The 24,242-nt window shown below is 38.2% G+C and overlaps 1 protein-coding gene across 1 annotated transcript in view; it reads right to left on the bottom strand.

Moving 5' to 3' along the window:
* LOC106884382 (uncharacterized) overlaps positions 1–23,926 on the bottom strand; it is a 131,007-nt gene extending 107,081 nt beyond the window's left edge. Inside the window, exon 1 of the mRNA XM_089349894.1 lies at positions 23,812–23,926. Coding sequence (XP_089206020.1) covers positions 23,812–23,902 — 91 coding nt within the window. The 5' untranslated portion in view covers positions 23,903–23,926. The remainder of the gene's footprint in view (positions 1–23,811) is intronic.
* Between the last annotated feature and the right edge of the window lie 316 nt (positions 23,927–24,242).

The raw sequence follows: 24,242 nt of genomic DNA, 5'->3' as shown, positions 1-24,242 counted from the left end.
ATATATGCTAGGACATAATAACCTCCTAAGCAGACCGAGTGCAGATATGAATAGCATATGGGAACCGGTATTAAGGAAAGATAGGAAAATATTAGATTTATAAGCCCTAAAATTCACTCCATAATTGCCTACGGGCATACGGCGTAGTAGTTAAGAGCGCGGGTTAATAACCCCAAGATTCCGGGTTCGATTTCAGGCTGTAATCTGAATAATAATAATATCGAAAAATACTTTAGGAATGAGAACCCAGGTTTGAAATTTCCCCAAGACACCTGATGAAGGCTGGAGGGAATATCAGCCGAAATGTTGTGTTAACAATAAACAAGATGTACATAATTCCTCGTTTTTATATATAGAACTGTAATATTTTACATTTCGGTAAGATTTCTGTTACCTGGTCGTTGGTTCTTCCTTAGAAATGGTACAGAAATTTGACTCAGAAGTCGACTGAAACTTCTTTTGATATTTTTATGATCTGCGTTAGCTGCTCTTGATTTTTTTGTCTAGAATAATTTAATCTTGTTAATCAACGTGTTATTTACCGGATTAATTCAATTTCTCTGCTTGATTACTGCTCCAGTTTCGTCTAAACAGTTTAGAGGAAACTAGAGCAGTAATCGGAATAAGATAACAGGTCTCTTTTTTCATTTCTGTTTTGTTTTTTTTTTAACCAGTTCTGTAACCATGGCAAACGTTTTGGGAATATTATTCATTACAAGATAGGATTAACAGCCTCCTACGCTACGTTTACTAACTTTGACTTTACGTATACATGAAACCGGAAGTAATGAAAATGAATACTAGAAGCATCCACAATAGCACGCATGCTTTTACTATCTTTCCACTTGATGAATAAAAGCATTTAGTTTTATCCATCATCCTTTAATTCTTAAGAAGGTTTAACAATTTTTTATTATCCCAGATTTCGTGATCATTTCTAATATGTGACTTAAGGAGATGCATTGTCTATCCAAGAACCAAAGTTCAACCATATTTTACTCCAAGCTGGTTGATACGTATCCTGTTACTCCAATAAAATATGTTTGTAGTTGTGGTTGGAGCTAAAATGTCCTACCTGTCTGATATTGGATTTTTAATGGTGGCCGCATTAATATGATGAAGAAAAGTATGCTACCGTCTGAGATATTCCGTCCTGACATCAACGTCGCTTATCACGACCAGAGGGCGCTCTGGTGCCGAATGATGACGAAATTATAATAATCTCCAGTCGACAGCTAATGACTGCTAATGAAAGGAACGTCCTACAGTGCAAGCTCTATGTAAAATAAATAATATATAGACATAAACCATCTGACGGTCGTTAGTGGAACTACATGAATACATTTTAAGTGATGACTCAGCAAAGTTTCGAGAAGAGTACGGAAACTACGTTTTAATGAAAGCAACTGAAGTAATCTTATAGGCAAATGGATTTGCGTTAGTCTCTCAGTCTTTAAGATTAAAAAATGTCAGTTTGCGTTTAGCCAAGCTTGTACGACTTAATTTTTCGGTGTTCTTTGAGTATAAAATTCCATTTTCACTTTGGGGTTATTTCAAAATATAGTTGAACAACACAAATCATTTTTAACTGACACCCAAAATATCCCCTACAACAAACAAGGTAGCTTTCAGTACCCTCCACTGCTGCCTGGTACCTTTGATTCAACGATCACCAAAACCTTGAGGTTAGGCATAACATGAGAGACGAAAAGAGAGAAAGCTGAGTAGGTCAGGAGTGTAAATGGAGGTGACATGAAATAAACCGACTCCATGAAACAAGCCATAGAAACAGTGATAGCATAGGAAGGGAGAGCACGCCTTTGGGCCAAAAACTTGAGTAGGTCTGTGAGGGAGTTTATATACTCAGTCGAGAGGCATTCCTCTGGACGCAGTGTAAAACGTTTATTGCATGCTGCAGTGTCGCCGTCCCAGACACTGGAACGACATTCTATTGGCACGAGCTCATTGGGTTCTCTTCGTCTCGATACATCAATATACGAGCGAATGAAGAGATGGTTACAAGCTGATAACACCTGTGATCATAGGTCGACTGGAACACAGGCCTAACCTGGGGTTAAACTACAACATGAATACGGTTGTGGTCGTTGCTTATAAAGCTATCATTCCATTGACCAACAGACACCAATGTCCGGCATTTCTGATGACCTCATTTTTCATTACAACGCACTTCTCTCTCTCTCTCATGCACTCCACACGAATAACAATTTGTCTGTCTCTTTCTCTATCCCTTTGTCTCCACATCGCTCTCTTTTTTTCCTCTCTCCCTCGCTCTTCGTTTCCCCTTACCCACCCCTCTCTCTCCCTCGCACACACACACACACACACTTTGCCACATTCATACTCGAGTATGCATTCATACTCGATCGTTACCCACACGTGATCACAATTTTGAATTGCTTTTTGTTGCTCTTGTTTCACACATCATTTAGTAGGCGTTAATCTCTTACCAACATATACCCTCACCCCCTTTCTCTCTTTCTCATTCACGCACATACAATACGCGCGCAAACGCACAGAATTTTCGTTGAACAAATTCCGCTCGCAAGGCATTAGTGAAGCAAAGACTAGAGTAGAAGAAAGCATGTATATATATATATATATATATATATATATATATATATATATATATATACATGCTTTATTTAAAAGCAGCAGAAATATAACAAAAAACTGTTACTCGCAGTTTCAAAACTGTCCGATGAACGGGAACGTGAAACTCCGAGTAACAGTTTTTTGTTATATTTCTGCTGCTTTTAAAAAAAGCATATTACTCTACCTCTGGTATTTGAGTACTCATTTTACCACCTTGTTGCACATTTATGTGCTTATTCCGGTATATATATATATATATATATATCATTGAACAACACATATATATCAGCACAGATATATATATATATATATATATATATATATATATATATATATATATATATATATATATATATCTCACGTTATATATATATTTGCTGAACCGCTGCGTTACGAGGACGTAAACACAGCAGCACCTGTTGTCAAGTGGTGTTGAAGAGCAAACTCAAACGAAAGACACAAACACACACAACACACACACATATTACAGGCTTCACCCAAATACGACAACTTTAACACGAAATAACTTCTAAAATACAAAATTTTGTCAAAAATGTTGAAAGTAAACCGTGTTCAGTATACGAAGTTTCAAACTGTTTAGTTAAAAAAATATATAATTAAAAAAATCTGTGGGTGAAGCTGAAGAGACCCGGAGATAATTCCACGAGAATATTAAAATTATTAAGGAAGGTTACTAACAGCAAAATACAAACAAAATGATCACCACAGAGATACCATTACATGTATGATAAACTGTTACGTCTACAGCGGCTTTTCTGTTGTATAATATTTAGATAAGGCATTGGTGATTTTATCAGTTATAATAATATTTACATGATCGTTTGCTACCGACTGCAAAGTGCATGAACAACACGGCATTATAAACAATCACTTCCATTTTGACTGGAATATTTTGATACATTTATAGACTGGCGGAGTAAAGAGCATTGTTTTGCTGAACTAAGCATAGATAGCTAAAAAAAAATCTGAAGGAAGCTTTATTTAAGAAAAGATACACTAAACCCGAACACAGTGGCGCGTCACGTTTGAAAAAGAAAAAAAGCGTTAGCATTTTTTATGGAAATACAGGCGCGCACACGCACACCGAGTGAGTGTGTGTACGTATATGTATAATATATATGTGTGTGTGTGTGTGTGTGTATGTATAGATACATGCATAAATATATACACACATATATGCATGCATTTAACCTATTTAATCTCGTTTGTCATCTCTATCCTTCCCCCACTCCCACTCTCTGTCCTTTTATACTCATATATATATATATATAGATAGATAGATGCGTGCATATGTATGTATATATAAGGGTGAGGTCGTTGTTTTAAATAGTGATCAAACCTAGTGGCAACATGTTAACAAAAAAACCCTTCTAGGTTATAAAAATTATTAAAAAATTATAAATAAGGGTATTTAAGAGATACCACCATGCTTGAAATAGCAGTCAAAACTATTTCAAGCATGGTGGTATCTCTTAGATACCCTTATTTATAATATATATATATATATATATATATATATATATATATATATATATATATATATATATATATATATATATTTGATCCTTTATATTGAACACTCAATATTTCATCTACATTCAATACTTTATTTCATGGTGCCATCCATTTTTATTTTATTTTATATTATATATTGTATATTATATTATATATTGTATATTCCATATTCTATATCCCACATTGGTTCTGCAGGAATATAAATAAAACATAAAAAACAGACAGTGTTGGAACTCTTTTAAACAAAATAATATATATATATATATATATACATATATGTATATATATATATATATACCTATATGTGTATGTGTCTGTGTCTGTCTGTCTACACATCAAAATATATGTAAATATTTGTGTGGGCATCACGCAGGAAAACAAGTGCATGTGATTAGAGTAGAAGTAAAAATAGAACTAGGATAAAGAGAACGGAGATTAAAAGATGTGTAGAGAAGTAAAGTCTGGGAAGAGGCAAAAAAAAAAGAAGAAAAAAAAGCAAATATGAAAATTGATGGTACTTCTCGAGCAGAGCGCTGTCACCACAACTACGGCTAGCGTGGCGACGGGAACAACGTGGGAAAGACAATCGTGTTGCTAAGTAAGATGTTACGACAAAGGCAAACAGAGCGTTGGGAGGGGCTAGACTGCTGAGGCTCTTGGTGAATGCACAGTGCATGACGGGAGGTGACCCTTTTATACACACGTACACACGAGCATGTATATATAGAGATATAGACGTACGTATATTATGCGTGTGTGAGTTCATAAGAACGTGTGTGGTTCTGCGTCTATGGATGTGTGTGCACATGTATATATATACATATATGGTGTGTGTGTGTGTGTCTGTGTGTATGTAAATATGGCGTATGTATGTGTTAATATGTTGTGTGTATGCGTGTGCGTGCGCAAATATGTGTGCCGTAGCATATATATATATATATATATATATATATATATATTCTCTCTCTCTCTCTCTTTTTACTCTTTTACTTGTTTCAGTCATTTGACTGCGGCCATGCTGGAGCACCGCCTTTAGTCGAGCAATTCGACGCCAGGACTTATTCTTTGTAAGCCTAGTACTTATTTTAACGGTCTATTTTTTCGAACCGCTAATTTACGGGGACGTAAACACACCAGCATCGGTTGTCAAGCGATCTTGGAGGGACAAACACAGATACAAACATACACACTCGCCATGATAGAACGCTAGCCACTACACATTCTTTGTTTCTCTCCTTGTTTCTTTTTGTGGAAGAGCGTAGGCTCGAAACGTTAAAGACCTTTTCACTTCCCGAGCGTTATACTAATACATCTGTTTGCTCTCTACACCACCTGTCTTCGTCTTTTGTTTTTTTTTGTTTTTTTGTTTTGTTTTTGTGAATATAAATATATATATATACGACGGACTTCTTTCAGTTTCCATCTACTAAGGCTTTGGTCGGCCCGAAGCTATAATAGAAGACACTTGCCCAAGGTTACACGCAATGGGACTGAACCCAGAACCATGTGTCTGGTGAGCAAGCTACTTACCACACATCCACTCCTGCGCCTATCTGTGTGTGTGTGTGTGTGTGTGTGTGTGTGTGTGTGTGTGTGTGTATGAGCTGTCAGGTTCGTTATAGCGTCGAAAAAAAACTCCTTTTCCATTCTGCGTTCACACCCTGCCCATGTCAACTTTGTTTTCCTTCTCTCATGGGTCGATAAAATAAGGTACCAGTCAAGTCAATCCTTTTCATAATTGTTGGCCTTGTGTCTCAGCCGAAATTGCAAAGATAATCTGGAACTCGACCGAGGATAGTAAACTCCGAATGACCCGTCCTTGTTTTCTTTGTATCGTCTATTTGGATGTTTTGTTGTTCCTTTTTTGTATCACCTGTCTGGATGTTTTGCGTTTTTGTCCCATTATATATATATGTATATATATATATATATATATATATATATATATATATATATATATATATTAGTTCGTACTACGGTCTTTTCGACCCCGATTGTGTTGACGACCAGGATTTGAAACGATCTTACTGCGAACTATTTAATATAAAATTATAAAACGCGATATTTGTGTATTGCATTTTATACACGAAAGCACATACACATATATGCATACACACACACACACACACACACACATGCACATATGCTTACGCGTATGTTTATACTCTCTCTTTTACTCTTTTACTTGTTTCAGTCATTTGACTCCGGCCATGCTGGAGCACCGCCTTTAGTCGAGCAAGTCGACCCCGGGACTTATTCTTTGTAAGCTTAGTACTTATTCTATCGGTCTCGTTTGTCGAACCGCAAAGTTACGGGGACGTAAACACACGACCATCGGCTGTCAAGCGATGTTGGGGGAACAAACATATACACACACACACACATACATATATATATATGTATATATACATATATACGATGGGCTTCTTTCAGTTTCCGTCTACCAAATCCACTCACAAGGCTTTGGTCAGCCCGAGATTATAGTAGAAGACACTTGCCCAAGATGTCACGCAGTGCGACTGAACCCGGAACTATGTGGTTCGTAAGCAAGCTACTTACCACACAGCCACTCCTTCGTCTATATATATATATATATATATATATATATATATATATATATATATATATATATATATATATATATATATATATATATATATATATATATATAAACAATATATGAGTATATGCATATATATGTACATGTATGTATATACGTTCATCCACATGTACATAAAGATACATAACTGGGTACATGATGTGGCAAAAGAACAAGGACAAAAATGGTAAACAAGGTGCAACAAACAAGCAGGCCACATAGAAACATCCCCTTCATCAACTGCCACCATTAAAACTCCGGCGTTTCGAAGAATTAAGGCAGTACGCATCGTTAAAATGGTTCTTCCCACGAACACAAATTAAATTGTTTTCGTGGAGGGTAGTGGCGGACGGAAAACAAGACAGGAAGACGAAACGGTGAAATAAACAAACAAAAAGGCTGTACAGCCAGACATGGAGAAGTGTGTATGTCTCGAACGCTGTGAAGTATATATATATATACACTCACACACATACAACTATATTTATGTTTGCGTATCCTGGTTCGTGTATCGATGGAGGTGTGTTTTTGATACTAAAAATACTCGCTATTGATAGACAAAACAAAGATGTCACTGCGTTATTCCCTCTCTCTCTACTAAGCACACTTCCTCCGACACCCTTCTACCACTTAACCTGCTTCGTTTGTCATATGTCTCTCTTCCTTTTCCCACACCCACCCTCTGTCCTTTTATTCATTCGCTCTCCCTTCTCCTCTCCCACCCCTCTCTCCTCTCTCTCTCTCTCTCTCTGCTAATTACCACTGATCTTGAAGTAGGAAAAAGAAAGAACGAGATAAATAAATAAAGATCATTGTTATGGTCTAGTAATCCCCCCAAAAAAAACAAAGTTAAATATTGGGCCTGGAGATTTTCCACGGAAAGGTTACATTTCTCACCCACCCTCTCATTCTCAATACACACAGCCCTCCCCGCACACACACACACATTCTTTTATTTGTTTCAGCCATTTGACTGCGGCCATGCTGGAGCATCGCCTTTAGTCGAACAAATCGACCCCAGGACTTTATTCGTTGTAAGCCTAGTACTTATCGTAACCGTCTATTTTGCCGAACCGCTAAGTTACGGGAACGTTAACACACCAGCACCGGTTGTCAAACGATGTGGGGGGGGGGGGGGCAAACACAGACACACAAATAGGAGTAGCTATAGGCGTGGTTCTGGGTTCAGTCCCACAGCGTAGCACCTTGGACAAGTGTCTTCTACTTCCGCCTCGGGCTGACCAAAGCCTTGTGAGTGGATTTGGTAGACGGAAACTAAGCGGTTCGGCAAAAGAAAGACCGATAGAATAAGTACTAGGCTTACAAAGAATAAGCCCTGGTGCATGGCCGCAGTCTGATATTTCTTTGAAGAATCATTGTTTCAAATTTTGACATAAGGCCAGCAATTTAGTGAGGAAAAGAGGATAGTTGATTACATCACCTCCAGTACTTAACAAATACTTTGTTTTATCGACCCCGAAAGAATGAAGGGCAAAGTTCATCTCGGCGACATTTGAACACAGAACATCAACAGCCTGAATAAATGTATCGTTTCAGTGCTCTAGCAATTCTGCCGGCTCGTCACCTTACTGTCGTATCGTTAATAGTAGAATTAAACGGTGTGCTGAAGTGGAAATCGACCACATATTTGATTTGTTGGGTGTAGGTAAATCAATTACATTAATTCCTCATATTGTTTAAGAATAATTTTATCGATACCGGAAGGATGAAAGTCAAAATCGAACACGACAGGGTTTATTTATTTATGACCAAATCTGTGGGGGGAAATGCGCGCATTATTGTTTCCCTACACGAAGGACACTGCTTGTACCACTGACTTTGGAACACCGAACTAAAGTACTTCAAGTATCTAGAGGGCGTGCAATGTCGCCGTCTCATATATGTAATACAGTGAATTGAAAACCATCGATTGAAATTATCTGGTTGGCACTCCGTCGCTTACGACATCGAGGGTTTCAGTTGATCCGATTAACGGAACAGCCTGCTCGTGAAATTAACGTGCAAGTGGATGAGCACTCCACAGACACGTGTACCCCGTAGTTCTCGGGGATATTCAGCGTGGCACAGTGTGACAAGGCTGGTCCTTTGAATTACAGGCACAACAGAAACAGGAAGAAAGAGTGAGAGAAAGTTGTGGTGAAAGAGTACAGCAGTGTTCGCCACCATCCCCTGCTGAAGCCTTGTGGAACTTTAGGTGTTTTCGCTCAATAAACACTCACAACGCCCGGTCTGGGAATCGAAACCACGATCCTACGATCGCGAGTCCGCTACCATAACCACTGGGCCATTGCGCCTCCACTTGAAATTATCTACATGAACAGTAAACTGAAACTGTAGCTTGGCGTGTTAGGACCAGAAAACAGTAACGAAGGGAGATAACTCTGATTTGAGCCAACAATAATTTTGGCAAAATTAAAATATTATATTGTATAGGTTATTGTTCTGAATGTGAATCACTTTCATTTCTCTGGGGTGTATAAAATATATACCTGTTGTTGTTGTAGTCGTAAAAGTAGTTGTTTAGCCCCAAGTCAGCCCCAAGAACAAAGGGATTCAAGTCATGACCATCTCGTTTTTTTTTTTGTTCCGTATCTATATTGTCCAAGGTGGTTTTCTTAACGATATGGTGGTAGTTGAAGGTAATATGGCTGAAAATTCTCAGTTCTAGTGACTACGTGGAGGTAGTTTCCTTCATTGCTTTATATACATGTATCAGTTTTGTGCTTGAATAGATAGAAAAGACCACTCCCGTCCTTTACAATGTCGTTACATTGTATCAATGTAAGACATCAACTAGTTCGTACTCTCTTGTTACAAAACTTTTATCATGGACAACAATGAGAAACAAACGAGGTAGCCTTCGCTGTGCTCACAGACTGATAACATTCCGTTCATATTTACAACATGACTTAGAGAAGAAAAAGCAGAATTTTGATACAACTTAAGACCTTCATAACTGGTGTAGTGAAGACGCGTGGCCTTGTGGTTTGGGTGCTGCACTCATGATAGCAATATAGTGGTTTCGATTCTCGAACTTGACGGTGTATTGTGATCGTCAGCAAAAAACTAGATTTCACGTGGATTTGCTCTGATCCACTTAGCTGTAAGTGAGTGACCCAGCAAGGGTCTAACGTCCCGTTAGAGAGAATGTTGTGATCCCAGTCTGTCTGTCTCTCTCTCTCTCTCTCTCTCTCTCTCTCTCTATATATATATATATATATATATATATATATATATATATATATATCAATTTTAGCAACACTCGGAAATCCATTCATTTCTTTCGTTTTATTTTAAACCACTCTATATATTTCATTCTTCGTTGAATATTTTGAATTCTATTGGAATAGCAGATTACTCAATGACTGTATTTTAACTTCTTCGACGCCTTCTGCACTGATGATGGATTACTTCACTGTCTGCTCTGTCTGATTCTATCTAGCCAATTAGTAGCGTGCTTCACGTTGATATGCCTTGATTCTTCATGGATCCTTATATATATATATATATATATATATATAATGTTATATATATATATATATATATATATATATATATATATATATATATATATATATATATATATATATATATATATATATATATATATATATATACTTAACTATATAATGTTATATCACGTACGCAACCTTAGCATTTAGCGCTTGTCTTGCTTTTTGTATGTTGGTTCCCTGAAGATGAATCTATGTGCAATTCCAGCACCTCTTACTTCTTTGGAGTAGAGTGCAGATATATTTTGAAACATATGTAGGAATTAAAGGAACTTATTGATTATATGCGTTTTGCTCCATTTATTATTATTCTTTATATATATATATATATATATATATATATATATATATATATATATATATATATATATATATATATATAATCAATTAAATAGTGACTGAGCACGCATGGATGTGCATGTATGTATGATTAAGAAATTCACTCGGTGCTGGTGCTAGTTGGTTACGGGTTCAGTCCCACTATGCTTCAGTTTACATAAGTACTTTCTATGGCCCAGCACTGACCAATGCCTTGCGAGAGAAGTTGGCAAACGGAAATAGTGCGGAAGCCCGTCTAGTGTGTGTGGGGGAGAGTGTATGCACACGCATTCGTGTATATGTGCGTGCGCACGCGTGTGTCGTAATACTTGTCTGTCGCTGCTTGACAACTGGTTGCTCGAGCCTAAGGATTCAGCGAAAACAGACAGTATATATATATATATATATATATATATATATATATATATATATATAGAGAGAGAGAGAGAGAGAGAGAGAGAGAGAGAGAGAGAGCAAACTTTATCACCGGAAGTGCTCGGATTTGAGTTGATTAAACTCTTCGAGACAGTGCCCAAGCTTGACCATACTCCAATAACAGAAGCAACAGCATAACACACACACACACACACACACGAAAGAGAGAGAAAGAGACTAATACACTCCCTCTCTCTTTCTCTGTCTCTGTCTCTCTCTCTCTCTCTCTCTCTCTCTCTCTCTCTCTCTCTCTCTCTCTCTCTCTCTCTCTCACACATTACCTGCTGTTAAGTAAGCTGAAGCTAATACCTCTGAAAACTAATGAGAATACTAAACATTATGAACGAATATTTGTTCTTTCAAGTCCGCTCTGATCGAGGAGACATATGAGCGGAAGCTTTCCAAACGTGACCCTACCAGCTTTTGTTTTCCGTATCTCTATGCACCATCGATTTAAAACATTATCCCATCACGCCATACGAATTTCTCTTCTAACACATTGCGTGGTTCAGTGTTTAAATGAGATTTTAGCTGCTATTTCTAACGGATCGAGTGAGCCCAGAAGAAAGTATCTGATTGGTTCATTACTCTATTCAGTGTTGTTTATTCCAGTCTTTTTTATCATTACAACTCTTATTACTTCATCTCACATCATAAACGCCTTTTTACTTAAACAACATTTCGTGACATTCACTTCGCATTATTCTCTTCTACGACTCTCTCTCTCTCTCACACACACACACACACACACACACACACACACACACACACACACACACACACACACACACACACACACACACACACCTCTCTCTCCCTCTCCTCTCACTTACACTCTGTCTTATTCTCCCACTTTCTTTCCTTCGTCGTTCTTGAACTTCGTAAGTTCCTGTTTATTCTGCTTAGACTTAAGTAGCCCTAAATGTATATGTATGCTTGTGAATTAGCTGTGTGTATGCGTTTTTCTATATGCATACAGTGCATGTTTATATATATATGTATGAGTGTGTGTGTGTGTGAGAGAGAGAGAGAGAAATTTTCTCTCTAACCACATGACCCCGGGTTCAGTTCCAATGTGTGGCACCTTGAGCAGAAAATCCGCAGAAAAAATTGCTGCCCGACCCATAAAAGCATGGAAATGTGGACTTTTGAACGATGATGATGATGAAAAAAAAAAACCTGCTAACGAAAAAGCGATGATGATAGGATGTTCATACTGGAAATTCATATAGGAAACATATTTGCATTTCCTATGTTTTAAAAATTCATGGGTAGGTGTAAACTTGATTTGGGACATCTGTGAAGTTTGGTGATCTTTTACCCTCACGTCACACATATCCACAGCAACTGACGAGGCAAATAATCACCGAAACATCCTGATATCCAGCAAGGTAGCTTGTGGCAAATGTTTTATATGTTCATATGGACTGTATTCAAGATACATTCTTCTCGTTAGTTTGATTCACATAGAGTAAAATTATAGCACCGACTACCTGTTGAATCGTTGTGCCTTTCACTGATTCAATAACTAAATATGCATACCGTTTAGCAGAAGTAAAATTCAACTACCTACCTATGCTCATGTGAATCTCTAATATAATGTGTGTGTCTATGTGCACGCATGTATGTATGTGTGCATGCATGCGTGTGTGTGTGTACGAAGAGGTATCAAAATGTTCCCGGATTAGTTCTGTAGCGTGCCACCAAATGGCAGCACACGGTTGCGTGCGCAGTGAGAGCTAGCAGTGACCTTCATTAGGCAGTGTTATTTCTTTACTACCCACAAGGGGCTACACATAGGGGGGGGGGACAAACAAGGACAGACAAACGGATTAAGTCGATTGTATCAAACCCAGTGCGTAACTGGTACTTATTTAATCGACCCCGAAAGGATGAAAGGCAAAGTCGACCTCGGCGGAATTTGAACTCAGAACGTCCGGCGTGCTAACGTTTCTGCCAGCTCGCCGTCATTAGGCAGTGTGCCTAGGGAACATCACTGTGTTCACTTAGCAAGCTGTGAAACTTGTGTTTTTGTGATCACATGTATGCTGTAGTTTGCGATTTTGCCGTGGACGGGGAGTTGGAACAAAGAGCCAACGTGAAATTTTGCGTTAAACTTGGGAAGTCTGCTACAGAGACATTGAACATGCTTCGGCAAGCTTACAGCAATGAGGCAACGAGTTGTACGCAATGTTTCGATTGGTACGGGCGCTTCAAAACGGAAGAACGTCCCTGAGCGATCTGGAAGACGTGCCACGAACGTCAACCCTGGAAATGTGGAGAAAATTCACCAACTTTTGCATGAAGATCGTCGGAGGACAATCAACGACATTGCTGATGTTGTTGGTCGGTCTTATGGATCCGTGCGGGCAACCCTAACGTCTGAATTGAACACGCAGCGTGTCTCTGCCAAGTTTTCCCCCAAAACTCTGACAAGTTTGCCCCCCACTGAGCAGAAATAACACTGTGTCGAAGTCTGTCAAGGCCTCCATCAGCGTGTTGCTGATGACTCAACCTTCATGTCGTGGATCATCACCGGTGATGAGAGTTCGGTCTACGAGTACGACCCCGAGGCGAAGCAGAAGTCGTCACAATGGAAGAGGCCTTCATCTCCACGACCAAAGAAGGCACGACAGAGCCGCAGCTCAATCAAGAGAATTCGTTCCCCAGGGCCAGACCATCAATCGAGGTTTCTATTGCGACGTTTTGAAGCGTCTCAGGGAGGACATTTGGCGAAATTAACCGGATCTGTAGAGGTTGAAGAATTGGATTCTTCACGACTACAGCGCACCCTATCACCGAGCTATCCTCACTCGTGAGTTTCTTGCCAAAAACAACATGCTATCGCTTCCGAACCTGCCCTATTCGCCAGATTTAACACCTGCAGACTACCATCTCTTCCCTAAGATGAAAATGCAGCTCAAAGGTCGCCGTTTTAACACCGTTGTTGAAATCCAGAGCGAATCGAAGGTCTTCGAATCGCTTACAGAAAACAACTTCCAGACCGGACTTCAAAAGCAACAGAAACGCTGGGATCGGTGTGCAAGGTAACTATTTCGGAGAAGATGATGTTAAAACTTAAGTAAATAGGTTATTTTTTTTTTCATTAAACATAGCTAGACCGGAAGCTTTTTGATACCGCCTAGTATATATACGTTGATTTTCGTTTATTTTTCATGTATCTTGACTATGCGTATACTGAAGAGTAAAGAGTGCATTTTCTGCACTGATTACGAAATCATGATAAACCGCTAAGTCTGATTTTAGGGGGCTCGCTTCGAGAATTGCATTCCCTCGTGTTCGGTAAAATGTGTTTATTATGGTAGTTTGTCTCTTGGAGTCCCTCCTAGCGTGAGGCATTTTATGTATAGTAACGCCCTTAATATATATATATATATATATATATATATATATATATATATATATATATATATATATATATATATATATATATATATATATATATATATACGTATGTATGTAGAGAGAGAGAGATGTCTATGTGTAAGCGATTGTGTGTATTTCTGTGTCTTTATATGACACATACGCGCATATCCATATGTGTATGTGTTTATTTCTCTATATAAGTATGATGTATGCGCGTGTATATAGGAGAGAGAGAGAGATAGAAAGTGAGAGGAAGACACTAACTGACTATATTGAGGACGTTTATGACGGTGGTGATGATAATGATGATGACGGTGCTGATGGTAGTGTTTGATAGTCACGGTCCTTTTTTAACTGATCTTCTCAATATCACAACTACCTCCCTTCTATTTCTATTGTTCTTCATGTGAAAAAAAAGACAACAGATAGAATATGGGACTGTCTGCCACAGTATTAACCTAGATAACGTGTAACACTTTACCAATAAACATAAGATCACCCAACGTATTATCTCTCGGGATTCTGGTTTCATCTTAATCTTTTCTTCTTTTATTTTTGTTTGGTTTTTGTCTGTTTGTTGTTGTTTTTTTTGTACCTCTTATTATGTGGAGGCGCAATGGCTCAGTGGTTAGAGCAGGGGACACGCGGTCATAGGATCGCGGTTTCAATTTCCAGACCGGGCGTTGTGAGTGTTTATTGAGCGAAAACACCTAAAGCTCCACGAGGCTCCAGCTGGAGATGGTGGCGAACCCTGCTGTACTCTTCCACCACAACTTTCTCTCACTCTTACTTCCTGTTTCTGGTGTGCCTGTAATTCAAACGGTCAGCCTTGTCACACTGTGTCGCGCTGAATATCTCCGAGAACTACGTTAAGGGTACACGTGTCTGTGGAGTGCTCAGCCACTTGCACGTTAATTTCACGAGCAGGCTGTTCCGTTGATCGGATCAACTGGAACCCTCGACGTCGTAAGCGACGGAGTGCCAACAACAACAACAACCTCTTATTAACATTTATTTCGCTCATGAAGTATGATTGTCGTCCTTTAACTCCAAAATCAGTCCTGTCCAGAAGAAGGCAGATCAAAAGCATTCCAACCGTGACCACCTATGATTTTTTTTTTTTTTTTCAAGTATAAGGTTGTGTCTAAACCCATATTATCAAATTTAATAAGAGTGTAAAAATATATGAGCGAGATTAGACTGATATTTCTAGCAGGATGAATGACCTCAAAAGAGCTTTCCTCGTTGGTTCGTGTGACTTTCGTACAATTAATATCATGGATTAATTACCAGTATTACCACCATCATTCTCATCCTTATCATCAAGATCGGCACCATCCTCACCAACATCATTATCACCATGATTCCTATCATCATCGTCATCATTGTCGTCATCACCATCCTCTTCCTTCTCCTCCTCTTTTTCTTCATCATTGGTTTCAAATTTTAGCACAAAGCCAGCAGTTTGGGATAAGGGGCTTAGTCGATTAAATCGACCCCCGTTCTCAACACTGCTACTCAATGTATAGACCCCGAAAGGATGAAAGGCGAAGTCGACCTCGGCGGAATTTGAACTCAGAACGTAAAGACGGGCGAAATGCCGCTAAGCATTTTGCCCAACACGCTAATGATTCTGCCAGCTCGCTGCCTTCTTTCTCATCCTTATCAAACCAATATGAGAGTGTACATGCTAGAAATAGCAACTAGATGTCCCTCAAATCGTAGCCTGCCGCTTGAAAGAAAAAAAATAAGGAAGAATGTACTGGATCGTGTGTGGAGGTGCAATGGCCCAGTGGTTAGGGCATCGGACTCGCGGTCGTAGGATCGCGGTTTCGATTCCCAGACCGGGAGACCGGGCGTTGTGAGTGTTTATTGAGCAAAAACACCTAAAGCTCCACGAGGCTCCGGCAGGGGATGGTGGTGAACGCTGCTGTACTCTTTCACCAAAACTTTCTCTCTCTCTCTCTTTCTTCCTGTTTCTGTTGTGCCTGTGTTTCAAAGGGCCAGCCTTGTCACACTCTGTGTCACGCTGAATCTCCCAGAGAACTACGTTAAGGGTACACGTGTCTGTGGAGTGCTCAGCCACTTGCATGTTAATTTCACGAGCAGGCTGTTCCGTTGATTGGATCAACTGGAACCCTCGACGTCGTAACCGACGGAGTGCTAACCAACCACTGGATCGTGTAATCATTAATAAGATGGGATGGCCACAGATGGTTTTTGATAATACATTTGCTTCTCGTCTTCATTAACATCACCATAGTCGTAGTCATCTTAAGATATTTTTTTAACAAACAAAAGAAACGTTTTTCAACACTACCACTACTGCGATGTTCGTTCACACGTTCGTTACGTCTTCTTTAACCCCGTTAAATCAATCCTCCAACCACGACCACTACCACTGATAACAGCAACACAAACAGTACTAATTTGTGGCGATGGGAAGAATATAGCAAGACGATAAGTGTCGACCTGTGAGTAGGTGACAGGAATACAGATTTCTTCGGCGTGACTTTACAACAGATAAGTCTATACGGGTGGGAGTTCAGACATCGTCTGGGTAAGCAATGTACACAGGGTTTAAACAGATTAACAACTCTAATTTTTAATTAACAAATGTAAATTAAATGTTTCCCAATCAATTATAATAATGATAATTTAGTGCATGAAATACGATGCATAGTTTGGTAAATGCCAAAAATTTAAATAGTAAATAATTTACATACAGGCTTAGTTGAACAGGACGATATGACCTGGACTATACGGTGCTAAAATATAGCTCACTATGAACAGAAGTACGTTTATAATTCGGGTGTGGAAAAATTCCAACTTATATCTAATGATGTAAAATCAGTGGCTTTACCAAGTCTAAGAAACAATGTCGGTTGAAAGGAGTTAATAAAGGAGACATGACTCATGTCACAGGCAGGTGACTACTCCTACAGGAGACGTCACAATTGTGCTATTTCCCACTTGCCAGGTATTGCAATGTTATATAGAAACGCTGCATAATTAATCAGTCATGTGAAAGAGGGATAGCTGAAATCGAGCTGCTTGAAATGTCGCCTGGTCTTACACTTTGTCTTACACTTTGTCTGTCTTGTGTATCATATGTAATACTTATGATATATTTCCTTGGCGTCCATGCATCATATATGATACTCTGGTGGTTGAAGAACAATTGGAAACGAGTAAGTTGGGACTTATGAAAAGAATGCTTCACACTACTCAGAGTATATAAACAAGGGTTAATTAAATGTCTGAAAACAAGCATGGAACGTTTAGGGGAAACTTGGACAGACAAGGGTTTTTAAAAGTGGTTAACACATTGGATTATGTAGTCACTTGGTCGTAAAATACGCGTTGTTCATGACTGGACCGTCTATGATAGTTTTTTTTTTCAGTCAAGACTAAGCTGGGAACTATGACACAAATATACAAAGCTACTATTGATGTAGGACACAGGCTCATAAAACCGAATAACCATCAAATCAGATTCTGCCGTCTGACATAAAGGAAAATCGCACTGGGGAATGCAGTTCTGGATGCATTGTGTTTAGAAATAAAAGACAGGATGGTCACTGCTGGAATGACGGTAACCATAGATTTACAAGTCCAAAATGGTCGGTGTGAAGCTAGACGACAACAGCATCAACTGTTACTACTATTACTGCTGCTGCTGCTGCTGGCATTGTAATCCAAAGATCCGACCTACTAGAAATAGCATCCGAGTCTCCTCAAATTACTTCCTATAGCTTTAAAAGAACAAAGAAACATTAGACAATGCAGTTCTAGATAACAAATTAAGAGAGATATTTTAGGGCAGGAATACTATTGATAATAGCTCATATTCAATGAGGACCGATCAACAACAATAATAATCTCGAAAGGATGTATGAGAAAGCCGATGGAAAATGAAATTAGGGCGGAAAGAGGGTAAACTAAGTACTGCAAGTTAATTGGTCCCCCATTCTTTTATTCTACTAACCGTCCCGCTGCCTTCATTAATGTAAAGGAAGCAGTAATAATGTAAAGTATGTTGTAATCATCTCTTCCCACGTCAAACCTTTTAATTTGATTAATTGTGATGCACTGAATGTCATAAACTAAATTGAGACTAGAGCCTCAGTTTGACCATATCTCTGTACGTGTATGTGCAGGCCTAGGCAAGACATTTTTTTAGAAAGATTTGCAGTAGTCCAAGCATGCGAGACTCTTCTCTTCCCATCACGACTTTTACCCAAGGAATATTAAGATGGTGCAGCAAGAATTCAGGGCTTCACCATAGAATATCAAAATCGTGAAATACTGGATTTTTTAAAACAGATAATACTTATAATTTGACATTTTTTTTTAGAATGTTACTTCCTTCCTCTAATTTAAAATAATGTTTTCTTTTAAATGCATTTTTTTTTTTTGTAGCTTGTTCTGTTTTTAAAAGTAACTCGGATTTGTTTTTATCGGCCATGGCTGTATGGTTAAGAAGTTCGCTTTGCAACTACGTGGTTTGGGTTCCAATCTCATTGTGCAGCACTCTTATGGTAGTGTCTTCGGGCCGACAAGGCCTTGTAAATTTTGTTGACGGAAACTATGTGGAAGTTCATTGTATATATCCCTCTTTTACCCTCTTTTACTTGTTTCAGTCATTTGACTGCGGCCATGCTGGAGCACCACCTTTAGTCGTGCAAATCGATCCCAGGACCATGTGGTTGGTAAGCAAGCTACTTACCACACAGTCACTCACGCGCCTATATATATATATATAGTGTGTGTGTGTGTGTGTGTGTGTGTGTGTGTGTGTGTTTGGCCCCACTGCCGCTGGACAACTGGTGTTCGTTAGTTTATATCTCCGTAATAAGCGGTTCGACAAAAAAGCTAATAAAATACCGGGGTCAATTTTTCGACTAAAATCCCTCGAGGTGGTTCCCCAGCACGGTTGCAGTACAATAAGTGAAGCAAGATTCCCGAGCGAATATATGATCACAATAACATATATAAATATATGAGTGTGTGCATGTAAATGTGTGTGATTGCATGCACACGCGTAATAAAACCTACACACTTGTGTTCTAACGTGACATGCACACCCACAGCACGAGAGTAAGTTTATCCGCACATCCTCATAGCCACAAACCTTAAGAGCTGTCTTAACTTAAGCGAAAGAGCCCTGTCACTTTGTTAATGATCGGCTTGAATCCTGCACAGAATTCAAGACGAAATAATTTTTGTGATATGGTATCACTTAGACAGTACCTACTAAACAACAGCTGCAAAAATACATACATTACATCAACCAACCAGGTGCTTAAAACTGAAGAGAACAACATCTTAACAAGTCGGAAGTGAACTCAAGAAGTACTCACTTCTCCATGACGTACCATGCGACCCCAAAACTGCTGGATTAGCCTACCTCAACGAAAAATTTAGAGGTGAAACACTTTGCATAACAAAACAAAGGAATGTTTTACGTGAACTTGAGAATGAAGCTAGTATTAACAGGAAGTGTTATCTTCTCTCTTGACCTTGGGAACTTTACATTACGTCACAATTTTGAAGGTCATGCTTTTGCTTTCTAAGAGCAGGAGATAGTTACAAAATACCTAACGAATAAAAGGGACAACCCCAAGATACAACCAAAAATGCCGATTGTGCCAATTTCTTTGGGCGGTATTACACATGATTAACAGTTGCCAATGCAATATGATACTGTTGTTAAAACAAAATACAATGCTATCCGTAGAAAAGTCTCCTTCGAGATAGAGAAAGTATTTCTGTTGTTGAATACATACGTTTAAGCAAAAGGAATATTGGTCTAACACTCTTATAACAAACAACTGCTATTAAATGCAAACAGTTCAGGCCTGATATAATCGTTTAGAATAGCAAAACAAAAAGAAACAACTATGTAATTATTAAGTTCAGATGTCCTGCTGATGTGACCATTTCTTTCAAAATTAGCTAGAAAAATAACGTTTACGGAGGACTTCTTCAGAGCCTATAATTTCTTTACATGGATCATAAATTTACATTTGTACCTATGATTATATCTGCACTTGGCTATGGTAATAAACGTCTAAGCGACAATCCCGAAAATCTGGGTGTTTCGAGAAAAATGAAAATCACCAGCTAACAGAAACACACACAAACACACACATTTTGCAAATACAACCTGTAAGCAAAACAGTAAAAATATATAACTGTTGTCGTTAATTCTCAACGACGGGATATATTTCTTTGTTGGAAACCAACACCTTCTTTATAGCAAGAATTCAAACAATTAAAAACGAAACACAACTTTCACACACATTCACACATATACACATATGTACATATCAACATCATCGTCGTTTTGACGTCTACTTTTCTATGCTTGCATGGGTCAGACGGAATTTGTTGAGGCAAGATCTTCTATAACCGGATGCCCATCATGTCGCCGACCCTTAATTGTTTCCAAGCAGGATAATATTTCCCAATAACCAGAACCGTGGAAATGGATGACATGCATTTACAGCAATCACGCAATATCAAAACAAGATTTCAGTTGGTCAGGACGACAGTAGAAGACGCTTGCGCAAGGTGCCATACAGTGTGACTGAACCCGAAACCATGTGGCCGGGAAGCAAATTTCTCAACGACACTGTCACGCCTATGGATACATAGATAGGTAGGTAGGTATGTAGGTAGGTGGATAGATGGATGGATGAATAGATAGTTGTTAAGGTGTCAGAATAGAATGTCTTGCAGTATTCGTTCGGGCTTTCTGAGATCAAATTTTATCGAGGTCAATGTTACTTTTTCATCCCCCACCCGGGGCTGATGAAATAAAGTACCAGTCCAGTACTGGCTTCATTTCTTTCTCTCTTTTTTCTTCTGTTCACACACACACACACACAGACTCTCTCTCTCTCTCTCTCTCTCTCTCTCTCTCTCTCTCTCTCTCTCTCTCTCTCTCTCTCTCTCTCTCTCTCTCTCTCTCTCTCAAAAGAAGAGATCGGCTCAAGCCTGACCTCCAGAGATGATCTCCGACAGGTTTTTAGGTTTTTCGAAAACACTTAATTCATGTTGTATGTCACGTCGGAGTCATTACGTTTAAAAAAAGAAAGAGACGGAGAAAGAGAGGAAGGAACGAAGGAAGGAACGAAGGAAGCTTGATGATTACTAACAAGGGCACAACATTTGATGGGAGGAGCGAAGTCGATTATGTTGCTTTCTGCATATTAATGAATTAATGAAAGGGGGGAAAAAAAAGTCATAACAGAAAGGGTTCGAGCTGGTAGAAACGTTAACGTAGCGGGCAAAAATGCTTAACGGCATTTCGTCCGTCTTTACGTTCTGAGTTCAAATTTCGCCGAGGTTGACTTTGCGTTTCATCCTTTCAGGGTCGGTAAAGTAAGTGCCAGTTGAGCACTGGGGTTGATGTAATCGTCTTATCTCCTTCCCCGAAACTACTGACCTTGTGCCTTCAGTAGAAAGGACTATTATTATTATTATTATTATTATTATTATTATTATTATTATTATTATTATTCAAATTTCGCCGATCTCGACTTTGCTTTTCATCCTTTCTGGGTCGATAAATTAGGTACCAGTGAACCACTGAGATCGATGTAACCGACTAGTCCCCTCCCCACAAATTTCAGGCCTTGTCCCTTTAGTAGAAAGGTTCATTATTATTATTTTTAAATTCCGCTGAGGTCGACTTTGCCTTTCGTCTTTTCGGGATCGATAAATCAAATACTAGTGAAACACCAGGGGTCTATGTAATCGACTTACCCCCTCCCCTAAGACTTCAGGCCTTGTGCTTTCAATAGAAAGGATTATCATTATAAAAAGCGGCGAGATGGTAGAATTGTTAGTGAGTCGGATAAAATAGTTAGCGGCATTTCTTCCGTTTTTACAATCTAGTTCAAATGCCGCCGAGGTCGACTTAGCCTTTCACCTTTTCGGGGTCGATGACATAAGTACCAATTGAGCACTGAGATCGATGCAATCGACTCGACCCCCTCTCATAAAAATTCGGGCCTTGTGCCTATACAAGAAAGTATTATGATTATTATTATTAAATAAACGGTTAGGCCCTTCGCTCTTGCAAACCCTTTTCGATTAATAAGACTGTCAAAGTTAACAAGGCTTTCGTTGTGTGAGGGCTAAAATCAACAAGAAGGGTAGACACACCCACAGTATGCAAGTTTTGCGATTTTGTTTTAGTAAGGTTTCTTCTTTCGGTAATGCAAAATGACAAACACAAAAACTAATATTTCGCTAACTGAATCGACAGAAAGCCGGGATAATGTCCATTACTTATTTACTTCGTCCTTCACGTTCTAAACGCAAATCTGTTGATTATATCATGCCCTGCAATGGTTTATAAATACATACACACAGATATAATGTACGCAAATATACATACATGCATATAAATTATATATGTATACTCACACACAACTATGTACTTATACATATATTCATATATATATATATATATATATATATATATATATATATATATATATATATATATATATATATATATATATAAACATTCATATCATATATGATTCAAGGATGGAGGTGTAGGAAGACAGTTAGCTTCAAGCAATCCGTAGTAAATGTATCAAACAACTTTCAGGGACGATAGTGGTTTATTGAGACGGAAGGTTGTGGATCTTTTCTTTCTTATCGAAGTACGATAAATTAAAGAATGTTCTTTTTATATTTTACAGTAGGCAACCAGGGTTGCCAGCTGAGCAAATAAGAACGTATGTGTGTGTGTGTATATATATATATATATATATATATATATATATATATATATATATATATATATAATGTATCCCTTTTACCCGCACCCACTTATTGCACTTGGTATAACACTAGTGTAACAATAATTGGGTACCCTCCCAGCAGTATATTGGATAGATACTATCCTTTAGTGGGTTGGATCCTCAACCCCTAACTCTCTTGCATATATATATATATATATATATATATATATATATATATATATATATATATATATATATATATATATATATATATATATATATATATATAAGCATATATGCATGTATGAACATATATATGCATGTATATGTGCATTTCTGTGTGTATATATATATATATATATATATATATATATATATATATGCATGTACACACACAGACACACTTCAATCTAGAGATCTTATCAATTGATGTGTAAGCATTGACAAGAAGTGCCGACGAACGATGCCGTTTGTTCGGTAAGTATCGCTGCTTGTCTTATAAACAAACTCACACACACACACACACACTTTTGCGCTAAAATAACAGCTGTATTTCCTCATATATAACATCTTAAACGAGACTATATTTTTAACTAGGTAGATAGATAAAGTAAAGCAAACTTACCTTCAGGTGAGAAGCATTTCACGTATGTGACGTAGAATAAGAGTAAAGCAACCGCTCTTTTTAAAAACCTTAATGTTGTGTAAGGCGCCATGAATACTTATGATATTAAATATATATAAAATATATATATATATATATATATATATATATATATATATATGATATATATATATGATATATATATATATTAATTATTGGATATGTTTGAGTTGGTGGTTATTAAGCCACGGAATTGTAAAAAAAAAAAGTTACGTCTCTCTTTTTCTTTTCTTATATAAACTATATGATGGAAACGTGCGTTTGTCTTATTAGCACTGGACGATGAAAAGTCAAGACACTGACTCGTTTGAAGTTAGATAGTATATCCATTCTGTGAAAAGAAACATATGTACAATGTGTGTATGTGTGTGTGTGTGTGTGCGCGTCCGTGT

Source organism: Octopus bimaculoides, chromosome 3 (genome assembly GCF_046866305.1).
Source record: "Octopus bimaculoides isolate indiv1 chromosome 3, ASM4686630v1, whole genome shotgun sequence".
Classification (NCBI taxonomy): domain Eukaryota; kingdom Metazoa; phylum Mollusca; class Cephalopoda; order Octopoda; family Octopodidae; genus Octopus; species Octopus bimaculoides.
This window is presented reverse-complemented; position numbering and strand designations above follow the sequence as displayed.